This window comes from Thunnus albacares, chromosome 7 (assembly GCF_914725855.1).
Source record: "Thunnus albacares chromosome 7, fThuAlb1.1, whole genome shotgun sequence".
In the NCBI taxonomy this organism is placed as follows: Eukaryota; Metazoa; Chordata; class Actinopteri; order Scombriformes; family Scombridae; genus Thunnus; species Thunnus albacares.
Window position 1 is genome coordinate 14,043,642 of NC_058112.1, and position 13,001 is coordinate 14,056,642.

The following is a 13,001-nucleotide window of genomic DNA, read 5'->3' on the forward strand; positions in this document are numbered from 1 at the left end:
CAATGCAAGGTTCTTTTCAGAGTGCACTTCACAAATGTTCGATTGGCGAAAATTTACCCTGGCACCAGTGACAGTTGCAATAGATGTAAGCAGTCACCTGCCAATCATGTGCACATGTTCTGGTCCTGTCTGGCCCTCACTAGCTTCTGGCGCCAAGTTTTTGACACTCTTGCTAAGGTGCTTAAGGTGAATCTTAGTCCTGAACCTTGCACTGCACTGTTTGGGTCTCCCCCATCTACAATACCTAATCTCCCTGTGACAAAGCATTGCGTACTGGCTTTCTCAACCCTATTGGCCAGACGCCTTATTTTGTTAAAGTGGAAACACGTGCTTCCCCCTGCACATAATAGCTGGCTTAGGGAGGTCCTATCTCATATCAAACTTGAGAAGATTAGATTCTCACTGGTGGGTTCTGGTACTGTCTTTGACAAAACCTGGCGGCCCTTCATAGAGTATTTAGCTGGAGCTATTATCCAGAGTGATTAGATGCCACCCCCCCCTCTTTTTTTTAAAAGTATGTGGATTACATGTGTAGATGTACTTTGCACATTGGTTTTATGTATCTGTCTAGCCTTTTCCATTTTATTATTTATTTATGTAATTAATTTCATTATTATTATTATTGTTATTATTATTATTTTATATTCTTTAATGGGTGGGAAGAGATAATGGGGTTACTATGGTTCAGAGAGCCTCCCTGGCTCAGGTTATGTTGAGTGTGTTCTGTATAAAAAAATGTAAAATCTAATAAAAAAGATTTACAAAAAAAAAAAAAAAAAAAAAAATAGAATCCAATTCATTTACAGGAGACATTTAAATTGTGGATACAACAAAGTAGGGATATATATGGTTTAAGATGCACTTCAAGGACACATTTATATTTAGGCCTCTACATTTTACAAGTACTCACTAAAATACCAACCACGGATATTGTCACGATTCCTGCCTCTGTCATGTGTTTTTCCCTTGTCCTTTCTGCCTGTGTGCCTGCCTTCAGCCCCACTCTCTCTTCTTAGGCATTTGCCATTCTCTACTTGTCCACCAGATGCCCCCAATTGTCTGCATCTGCTGCCCATTCCTTCATAGCTCCCCTGTACTTTCCTCGGTCATCCATTCCTATTATTCATTATTCTAGCCACCCTGTTCCTGAACCTGTTCCTGCCGTTCCTGTGGTTGGCCTGTTTATGACCTGCCTGCCTGCCTGACTTGCCCCTTTGGACTTGTTGCTTGTTTTGGGCTATCTGCTGTTACCGACCTGTAAGCCTGTCTTTTCGACTTCTTTATTAAAGCCCTTTTCATTCAACCTGCCCTCGGTGTCTGCATTTGGGTCCTCCTCCTGTCTGTCCCATACACACACTTGTGAGACGATATACTTTTAACTTGATGGCCAATATACAGGATGGTGGTTATAAAAAGTATTCACCCCTTTAATTTTGTATTCCCCCAGCTGCCACCACACACACACACACACACACACACACACAAGCACACTCATTTAAGTTCAATCAGTTCAATCCTGTGTTAAAAACAATGCAGTGTGATATGTTGAAATGTAAGAATACATCACTTTTATTCAAATATGATGAAACACACAAGGAAGTTTCACCACATATTTTCACAGCTCTGTAGCAGGAAATATGATGTCACGTTACATTTTCAACTCAGATTTTCAGTTGTTGCTTTTTTATAATCATGGGACAAAGCCAACCTTTTGTATAAAACAAACTAAAACATAAAAATTAACCTGTTTCAGGCTGTGACAACAGCAATAATATAAGTCACGTCAACATTTTGTGTTCAAATTCAATTTAAAATATTGTTGAAGTACTACAGTCATTTGGAAACTCTTTCACACAAGGATGAAACTAATTTCTGATTAGTTAATATTATTTACAGAGGTGGAAATTACAAATCACTTTGTTCAGTTCAAAAAAGTTTGTAGTCACTGACTATGTAGTTCACTCACTTTTTTCTAAGCTAAGCGGTTGTATCACAGTTTAAATGTACTTCACGATGTATGTCTGTCAGTGTGCTCTGCTTATAATGAGGGCAAGGGTGACTATCGTACCGACAGACATAGTGCTCATGTGTACATATCATTTCATTATACAGTCTATGATTTATTCCAACAATTGCATTCACTTCTGTTGCACTGGGTATCTGCATTTTCTACTGATATACCTTGGTATATTGTTGACGTTATTCCATGTTTTAAAGTCAACCTAATGCATTTTTGTGAATGTGAAAAGGTATGACTGGTTGGTAAATTTACTGGCTTGTTTAAAACTGAGCACTTGTCAAGTTATGTCTCTGTGTAAGGGTAGTTAGTACATTAGGGACAGGGCAAGACAATCTCTTCTTGCTGACTTGTTTGCAGTTAAAGGTTCGGTTCACAGTTTTTCTAGTCTGTCGTGAAACAACAGTGAGATACCTATATGAACACTGAAAGAGTTTTTGCTTGCTGTAGTCATTCCTCTTGCTCATGCTGACCATTAGAGATCCCTTCCTAATGCGATTTCAATGTAAGTGATAGGGGCCAAAATCCACAGTCCTCCTTCCTGGCAAAAATGTATCCAAAGGTTCACCTGAAGCCTATATGAGGCTTCAGTTGTCCAGATGAGTAAGTGGATATCTTCCAAAGTTAGTCTTTTTAGTACAAAGTTTCCTCTTTGTGTTTCCCTGGGCAGGGTTTCCTTACTGAGCTACAGTAGAAGGATTGCATCAAAAACTGGGGAATTTGAAAAAAGGACTGTAACTTTGGATGATATCTACCTGATTTGACTAATTTGGATGGCTGAAGTCTCATATTAGCTTCTGATAAACTTTTGAATACATTTTCTGGCAGAAGAAGGACTGTGAATTTGGCCCCCATTAATTACATTAAAAGCTCGTTAGAGATGGATCTTCTAACGGTCAGTATAAATGAATTATACATCAAGTAAAACCTTGTAGTTTAAAGGTTCACGCAAGCACCTGACTATTGTTTTAAGATAGATTTGAATAAATGTGAACCTATTCTTTAATGTAGGAATTGAAAAAGGTTGATGGAACAGAGAAAGATGAGAGGTGACAGCTCTACAGCTCGCTGTGCTCCATCTTCTCCATATGTTGTTGGATCTTCTCTGGAACTGTCTGAGTCAGGAAAACAAAGCGATCCTTCTTCAGGTGCTGACCAATTACCTGCTCTGTTATACCAATTGCCAGGTATTCTTCATCTACTCCATACTTTGGCCAGTGGACAAGGCCGTCCCCATTAGGAGACCTACACACACACACACACAAACACAAACACACACACACACACACAAACACACACACACACACACACACACACACACACACACACACGTTATAAAGAAGTTTGTCTTATCTCCATGTGTATTATGAACTATAATGAAGGTGAATTCCTACCCTGTGCGAGCAAAGTTGCCCCAGTAGCTCATCATGGTTCTGCTTAACTGTTCCTCCTCTTCTGGGCATGCATCTAAAATAAGACAGTCTAGTCAAACACTTTGCACTCTACGAAACACAGAGATTATCATTTGATATTGTGATTTGATATTGTGATTTTTATATTGCACTTACCTGCTAATTTAACATGAGTGGTAGTGAAGCAGAATCCTAATACTGTTAAGAGTTCGTCTCCATGGTCACACCCAACAAAGCTTGGCCTTTTTGCCTGCAGAAATTTGGGAGGATGCTGGTACTCATACAGGTATACAGGGGCGCCTGCATCTAGAAGACAGACGGGTGTGATATATCTTGTTTATGAAAGTGTGTGACAGCAATTGTTCTTAAAAAGAATCTTTTATTAAAAGTTTACCTCTGTGGGCATTTGCAGCTTTAATGGCTGGAATGGTGAACATTGCGTCTCCAAGCATCTCAGTAAACCCTTCTCTATTTTTCACACGATTTTCACCAGTTCCAATATATTCATCTACCATCAGATCTCTGATGATTGCATATTTGGGCTTAAGAAAATGAGCAACACAATGTCAGAGAAGCTTAAGCATGATGAAGCAGAGTAATATTGTAACGTCAGGCAGTGGCTGTCTTACATCAGAGTAAAAGGCGGACAGCATGTTCACAATTTGCTCCCGATCCATTCCCTCAGTCCAGTTTGGAGGAGCAAAGAACTAATGGAAGAAGCAGCTGTGATTAAAATTGCATATTTAATGGGCACATCTGCAAATTGGTAAGCTATTAATGGACCAGTGTGTAGGGTTTAGTGGCATCTAGTGGTGAGGTTGCAGATTGCAACCAAATGAATACCCCTCCCCCTCACCTTCCCCCTCCAAGCGTGTAGGAGAACCTATCGTGGCCACAAATTCCGCGAAACACGAGAAAGGCCCTTTCTAGAGCCAGTATGTGGTTTGTCTGTTCTGGGCTACTGTAGAAATTAGGGATGTGCAGAAAGCCCAGTATTGGTATTTGTATTTATATTTGTTGAGGCAGCAAAATTATTTGTAATTGTGTTTGTATTCAAATAAAAGTGGAAATAGGCTTAAAAATCCTGTTTTTGTTTTTATTACACTTCTAATTTTAGACAATGTAAGTGTTACAATAAGTGTTCATGAATAAATTACTTTACGAAGGAGGTCCCCACACCAGGTCTCGAACTGAAGTCTCTCAGAATATAGATGACTGCACTGACTGCTGAGCTAAAACTTTACTCATCACCTCATTGCAGACAGACCTCTACCTATTTATACACCCATAACACAGAGAGAGCACAGCATGTAACGTGTAGGGAAGAACTTCAAAGGCGATTATTGCTTTGCACTTTTCATTTATTGCCTATTTTTTTTTACAACCAAACTTTGTGGAAAGGAGAAGGGGACCAACAGGTTATGGAGAGTCTCTTGGGAGCACTTTGCGTGTGTCAATAGCTCAGCTTTATCTCTGGGGAACACCCCCAACTCCAGGAGTGATGTCCAAATTAGGAAATGTGCGTCATGTAGCAGGTGGATGTGACTCGCCTAGTTGAGACTTGCTGATAGATCTAACAGTGAGCAGAGGAGAGAGACTGAGATAGTGATGTAACCGACCTTCACGCTGGTATTTGACATGTTTTTTTTCTTCCCGAAAACAAATCATTTTTAAAATATTTGTATGAAAAAAATATTTGTAAAAAACCCACTAATTGTGCTTTTGTGAATAATGTATTCAGATTCGGGCACACCCCTAGTAGAAAGATGGCAGTGTAACATGGCAGGCTCTGTGGAAGAGGAACCGCTTCCTCTGTAAAAATAAAGGGCTTATTCTAAGGTAACGAAAACACAATGATTCTTATTTTCAGATGATTCTACACTAATTAAAACATACTTATGAACATTACATTACATTTCTGCCAAGTCTGTTCCATTAGATGCCACTAAATTCTACACACTGAACCTTTAAGTCACACAAATGTCAGCAAAAACTTCAGCATTCACACTTACTTCAGCAAGTAACCAACCCGCTTCATCATTATTAACACCAGTCATGAACGGTACAGTGAGAAGTTCATGTTTATGGAACAGCTCATCCACAGGTTTTGTCAGGAAGTGTCCATCAACAGTCACAGAAAATCTTAGTGTGTGGTCCTTGAGAGGAAAAAGTTGAGATGAGGACAAAACAGCCACATGAAAGTGAACATTTCATAGAGGTCTTGCAGAAAGTATTATAGGCTTGTGTTCAACTAATTCCCCATCAGCATATATCGGTTTTACATACAGTATCTCACCTGCCCAATAGTCACAATAGTATCAATATCGAGGTTTCTCAAACAATCAGCAATCTTCACTGTGCTTTCGATGCTACATCCAGATATATTCGCTACTACCTGAGGACAGATATCAGGGATTCATCTCAAGGAAAGAAAGATGTTGTGACATTCTCAATACTGTACTGTGAAGAATGTTTGCACAGAAAAATAACCAATCAGATGATTAACCTGTGTTATTGGTAGAGGATCATTTATCATGATTAAATCCATTGCAGCAGTGCCACTCTCAGCAATGGCTTGGTGGAACAGGCCATCAGACAATGGTGAGAGAAGCTGTTAATTCAAGCAACAGACAATATGAAAGGTTCAGTGGACAGTAGTAACTTTGCAGTGAAATAATTGTAATACTTTATCTGCAGTTTCGTCCTTACCAGGAGGGACACGCTCACTCCACCTGCAGACTCCCCAAATATGGTAACTGAAGTAGGGTCTCCTCCAAAGTTGTGAATGTGCTGCTGGATCCACCTCAGGGCTTCTACCTGGTCCAGCAGGCCAAAGTTCCCTGATATGTGCTCATCTCCCGTGCTGGATAGACAATACAGTTATAGTCTACATAATCATACTATGTTTATTCTAACTGTGCTCAGAAACTCAAGTCTTTTTACCTAAGAAAGCCCAAAAGTCCCAAGCGGTATTGGATCAGAACCACAACCACATCCTGGTAAGCAGCCAAGGCCGAGCCATCATATATTGAAGCTGATCCTATACCAAACCCTCCACCGTGGATCCAAACCATGACCTGGTCAGATAAAGAAAGACCTTATTTTCCACAAAGCATAAAGGACATTTTTACTTTATTATTACTAAGCCGATCTTGTAATAATTTCAATCAAACTACATTAAATTGATGAGACTCAAGATAAAAATGTTAAATTGATTGTGAGAATTACTGACAAGTAATAAGTTCTTGTTATAGATTACCCTAATGCAGCCTGATAGTAAACAAAGAAATTATTATTTATATTGATATTATGGACTCTTAATCTGCAACAAAGGGTTCTTACTGGGAGCTTGGCATCATGAGCTTTGTTTGCAGGAGTGTAAATGTTGAGGTAAAGGCAGTCTTCTGAAATATCTGGGAGAACTACTGACATGCCACCGAGTTTATCAAGCAGATCTATAGTAAACTGCTTATGTTGAATACACCTGAAAAAAAGAGACACTTATGTATACAAAATAGGACAATACTTCCAAGTACAGTATCCAACAAGTGGAGCACGTGGATGTCTTACATGGGTGGCTGCTGGGTGGCGTCTCTCACTCCTTCCCATCCCTCTACAGGCTGAGGTGCAGCCAGTCTCAGAGCAGGGCCTACGGGTGGCTTGGCAAATGGGACACCCAGGTAGGCATGGACCCCAGTCTCTTTCCCCTTTACACTCACATACTCACCTCTCAGGCTCCCAAGCTTTGTGTGGATTTCAGGTGCTGTCAGGATATGAGGACAATCATAATGTAGCAAAAACAACACATGTTTATCAATACAGTGGAGTCATTGTAAAACGATTCTGCGGAAACATAACTATTAGAGCTAAGTAACAGGTACAAGCTTAATCCTTCCAAATATGGAACCTCTAGTTGTTGTGTAGCTTACACAGAAAGAGGCTAATGCCAGTTTATTGCCTGTGTGCAACTGACAAGTGGAAAGTGGTGATAATACAACAGCTTTCCATTTGGATTCAGCCAAGTCAATTCATGTGAAAGACATAATTGTACAGTCTTCAATGTTTGCTGTGCTGTTGGTATAACTAACTAAAGTACTCATTAGTGCTGAAACAATTAATCAATTGATTAGTTATAGACAGAAATAAAATCAACAATAAAAACAATAAAAGTTTAATTGTTTAAGTAATTTATCAAGGAAAAAATCTGAACATTTGCTGGTTCCAGCCTCTCAAGTGTGAGAAATTGCTGCTTCTCTCAGTTTTTACGACTGGAAACTTAATATTTTGAGGTTTTGGTCTGTTGGTAAGACAAAAAAAAAGCAATTTGAAGATGGCACATTGGGCTCTGAGAAATTGTGATGGAACCCATCTCTTTTCCAATTAATCTTTCGCTATTGGAAGAGGAATTTGATAGAATGATCAAAAAATATCAATGAAAATGCTTCAGCTTTTTGTACTCAATACATTATTGATGCAGACTGTTTGGTGGATCAAGTTAAATTGTGGTGAAACACAAGCCTGTTCACTCATTCAAGCTGGTTCTGCGGGTCAGGTTGCAAAGGGGCCAGTGAATGCAGAGGATGACTGTGACATAAGATTATGAGTGTGTTGACATTTTTGTCTGAGCTTGCCCCCAATAAGCTACACCACAACCTCTGAGTATATTTGTTAGTACACCCAAAATCATTACCATATTCTGATTATCTTGCATCAGAATGAAGCCAGCAAAAGAAAAGATTAGCCTAAATAATTAAAACTCGCATTGCGCCTGGGATCTGGGATAGGCTTGCCTTTGGACACAATTATGTGTCACAATTATGTGTCCAAAGGCAAACATTGCCGCAATGTAGGTCAAAGTTCAGTAATCTCGGTTAAAGCGCAAGGAAATGCGAATAAGTAAGGAAGCAAATCAAGTTAACAACGGATTGAGTCCAAGAGATATTTAAATATTCTGCTTCACTACCACTCGTCAAAATTAACAGGTAAGTAAGATATACATTTGAACAAGATATCTAGAAGATAGTTTAAAGTAAATCTGCGCGCGTCGAAGCAGTGCATGCAAGATGTACCGGATCCCAGAAATATTTCTCCTACTCACCATGTAGGTCTGCAGCAACACAGAGAAATAAAACAGACGCTAGAAAAAGGAAAGTTTGCTTTGTGCGGAGCTTCATGATGGTTGATCCTCTCTGTGTGGGTTGCGACACAGTTTGGTTCGACAAAAAGGAAGAGGACAGACCCATGGGACAAGCAAAGTTCCGCCTCCTGTGAAGCTTTCACTATTAGTAACTTTGATCGAAATAGTGCTGCGCTTAATACAGTATGACCTTCCAACTAATGCGTGACTCAGCTGATATTACACCACAGGTGTTCCACAGATAGCACGACACGCCCTCCAACTGTTCCTCGTGCTCCACTGGCCGCCAAAGTGTTTTTTCATGGAGGGGGTTCTGTCATCTGTCATTTTCAAAGGCAAGACAAGGCCTATAAGTTTATTTGTACAGCACACTCCAACAGCAAAGTGCTAAAACCTGATAGTCAGGTTGTTCATATTCTAAGCTAAGGAGCACATACTATATTTTTCTATACTGCAAAGCTTTAATAATGCCATTTTGTTTGCACTACAGAGCAATAACATGAATCACATACATAAGGTAAAGGCTCAAACATAATTTTGGCTTCCTGCAAGGTGATTTCCAAATCCAAAATCAAGCCATATTGGAGGATAAAAAGAACTTTAAAACACTTAAAGGGGATATATTCTGCACATTTCCAGGTCTATATTTATATTTTGGGGCTGCACTGGACTTCCAGCAGCCTGGGAGGCAACGTCAACAAATCATGAAACACACTACAGTAGTAGGATTTCACTACTTTTTTCATTCTTAATTAGGTCTAGAATTGATTTTTGATTAATTTCTGACTGTATAAAACAATTTGTTACTGACTGTTCTATATCTACTGCTCCCTTATCCAACCACTGTTTTATTAGTTTAACTTTGAAACCCACTAATGCTTACAAGTGAAATAAAGGTTATTTGAAGTTTAAGGCTAGCCTGTTACATTCTGAGATCTACTGTCAGGAGGTTAAAGACATTGTTACTGAAGTTTTTGAAGATAACAGCCTTTCTTCTTATATCTCCATATTGGGAATTTTTGAAATTTAGAATAGGAAACTTCCATAGCCAATGAAACTTATTCCTTTGTAGTAATTTATATTCTTCTGATTTCTCACCCGATACAGCACAAATCTTCTTTGACAGAATCAAAGACTTCATTCCTCAAGTAAAAGAGGATTTCAGAAACGACTGTGAGGCAGAGATCTGACATGAGGATCTAGAGAAAGCACTGCAGTGCTTGACCCCTGATTGTGCTCCTCACCCAGATCACAGCTAATGTTTAATATTACTTACAATTACTATTCCTATCATTATTAATACTATTTTTGGGAACATATAAAAGTATTTTATTTGAAAAACTAAAAGAAACTATAGAAAATGTACCACTTCCACAGACTATGAGGCAAGGTATAATAGTTCTTATTCCAAAACCAGGTAAAGATCCCAAAATATTGGATAATTGGCACCTAATAATGCTCCTCAAAATTGATTACAGACTTCTAACACACACATTTTCAAATTGTCTCAAAGAAGGGCTTTCTCACAAATAATGACACCCAGTCAAGATTTATGAGAAGTAGATCAATACATAACAATGTGCGCCTAGTCCTAGATTTGCTTGAATATAGTGATCATACAAATGATGATGATGATGATGATGATGATGATGATGGATTTATTATTATTTTTTTATTTACATTACAAAGCTTTTTTGAGGCATTGTAACTCTGTGGTTTTGGAGAGAATTCATGAATGTAATCAAATGCTTTTATCATGACACTAATAGCTCAATATCTTTATCAGGTGGTACTTCCCCTTGTTTTACAATTAACAGAGGTTTAAAACAAGGCTGCCCAATTTCACCACTACTCTTCTTAGTTGCAGCGGAAATGCTCTCAATTCTGATCGAATATTCAGATATTAAGCATTTGAGTGTCTCTGAGAACCTAATAGTCATAAATCAGCTGGCAGATGACACAACTTTGTTTTTGAAATGTTAAGCAGGTTCCAAAGGCTATTCAGATCATAGATTTATTTTCCAAAGCATCTGGTTTACAACAGAACTTGAAAAAGTGTGAATTATTTTCAATACATAACTGCCATCTTGTGGCCGCATATGGTATCTCCATTAAAACTGCGGTCAAATACTTAGGTATGCATGTTACAAAGGACATTAAATTAAGTGAAACTTTGTATATATGGAACAAAATGGAGGAATGTAAATCAAGGTTAGACATATGGTTAAATAGAGATCTTTCTCTTTTTGGTCGCATTTATATAACAAAGATGGAAAGTCTTTCAAGGTCCATTTATCCAGCTTATTCTTTTTCCATATCTAACAATTTGATTTCTATATAGTGAATAATATGTACATTGGAATCACCTTTGATCACAATCGAGTCCCCAAATTGGCTTTAATGTTCTGACCACTGCGTTTTCTCATGTAGAAACAAAAAGTACATTAGCAGGTTGTTACAAAACTGCTATAACATCAACAGTTATAGAGAAGTCCTGGCACTTCTAATGGCATTGTCGCTGCCTGATCTGAGAAGCTGCCTGATCGGGGTTGCTGGCAACGTGACAGACTGAGTGGAAGCACTGAATACAGCACTGGGATTCAATACAGTGGAACTGACAGAATGCAAAAGCAAAGCAACTGCTTTAGAAAAAAAGTGGCATTTCTGGAAAAAGAAAACAATGGCCTTAAAGAAAGATCAGGTGAACATGAAAGGTACAGCAGGCAGTGGAATCTGAGGGTAAAAGGCATGAAAGAAGCAGTAAATGAAAACACGAGGGAGGCAGTGATTAACCTATTCAAGAAGATTGCACCGCAATGGGCACAGAAGATGGATAAGATAGGCTAGTAGACACTGCTCATCAGGTGAGCTGGTGCACCATGAAAGATGAGATTCCCCTCTTTTCAGTTCTAAAGAACCACCAGCCACAGAGGATTTGCAGCCCCTTAAAGGTTTACTTTAAAATCATTTAGCTTCAGGGTGGGTTAACAGAGCCTGCAGGAGCTGGGGGGAAGCCAAACTTTAAACTGCAAGTTTGGAGGCTGGAACCAATCAGCTCCCTGGAACAACCTACACACTCACAACCATTCAATCTGACAATCAGCCGAGCTCACTTGCAGCCCATCACACACAGGCACCACAGCAGGATCACCAGAGAGAGGGGGAGAGAGATCCACAACACATGCACAGAGGGGATTAAAGCACATACAAAAAATACATAGAAAATGTTCATACGACCTTGGGGTCGTAACACTTAGAGAAGGGGATGTGGTAAAATCGTTAGCAGAAAGGGGTTTAAATGTGATCCACCATGAGGCAATGAATGGAATGATAAAACTAAAATGGTTACAACAATTCATACAAAATAATGATGGATTCTGGTTTAATATTTCTTCTAAAATATTTGATAAGTGTGGTGATTTTCTGTTAAGATGCGATTTCTGTATTGCTAAACTACCCATTAAGCTGTCTAAATTTCATCAGGAGGTCCTTTTATACTGGAGACACACAGCTTTCCAATCTGGAATAACAGATGTATCTTGTTTAAAAGAAAATCTTTATGCTACTGTGATTGGGTATTTGGTCTATTTTACAATTGATGGATTCAACAGGAAATCTTCTCAAGTACAATGATAAATTGATTGATTGAATTGATAAATTCTGTGTGAAGTCTACAAAACCCCCCCTAAAAACCCCAATAATTGAAGCTATTCAGCGAAGTTTCAGGAGCAGGACCACACCTCAACTACGCCACTTCCGGCATTCCTATAAATACCACCTAACCCTCTCTGCTCGTATTCTGCGCCCCTCCCCCCCACCCTATTTCTCTCTTCCTGTTTCTTCATGATTCTTCCTCTCCTTTGTAGGGTCCTGAGGGGGTCCGCTGTTGCCCGGGTGCTGCAGCGGATTCCCCGTAAGCTTCCCCACAACACAGTCAGCAACCGGAAGAACTATGCATATCAATTGTTTTCCTCAATAAATCATCCAAACGTATCTTGTTGACGGTGTGGTCCTTGCTAGTGAATCAGTGGTTATCAATGCAATTCCACAAGTAATGGTGAATGCTACCGAAACTTTAGAACATTAGTTTTTTGCTTGTAATTACACTAGATCTTTCTGGGAACTGTTTCAAAATTGGATATTTGAAAAGGACTTTCAATCACCCAAATTAACTTTCAATCACCCAAATTAACCCAAGTTAAAATGCAGGACAAAACAATGGAAGTGATGCAGATTTACCAATGCCAGACTATTGTTCTTAGTCCTCAGGAATGAGTTAATACATTTTAAGAAAGCAAAGAAGATATTTTCAAAGACATATTGATTTCTGATTAGACCTATGACCCATTTTTTATTTATGTTTTGTTTTTTCCTCATTTGTACTGCTTTGTGTTATATTAAGAAAAGTTGTAGCAGCTCAATCTATGATCTATAC

General features: G+C 38.9%; 1 protein-coding gene across 1 annotated transcript; it reads right to left on the minus strand.

Annotated features, from left to right (window-relative positions):
- Positions 1–1,551: 1,551 nt before the first annotated feature.
- Positions 1,552–8,783, minus strand: LOC122986253 (fatty acyl-CoA hydrolase precursor, medium chain-like). Its single transcript, XM_044357427.1, has 13 exons — positions 8,528–8,783; positions 7,000–7,192; positions 6,772–6,913; positions 6,373–6,506; positions 6,139–6,292; positions 5,936–6,040; positions 5,726–5,824; positions 5,442–5,585; positions 4,059–4,136; positions 3,824–3,971; positions 3,586–3,735; positions 3,412–3,484; positions 1,552–3,262 (listed from the first exon to the last, which is right to left on the minus strand). Exons 1-13 carry the CDS (start codon positions 8,670–8,672, stop codon positions 3,076–3,078), a joined length of 1,752 nt encoding a protein of 583 aa, XP_044213362.1. The 5' UTR covers positions 8,673–8,783; the 3' UTR covers positions 1,552–3,075.
- Between the last annotated feature and the right edge of the window lie 4,218 nt (positions 8,784–13,001).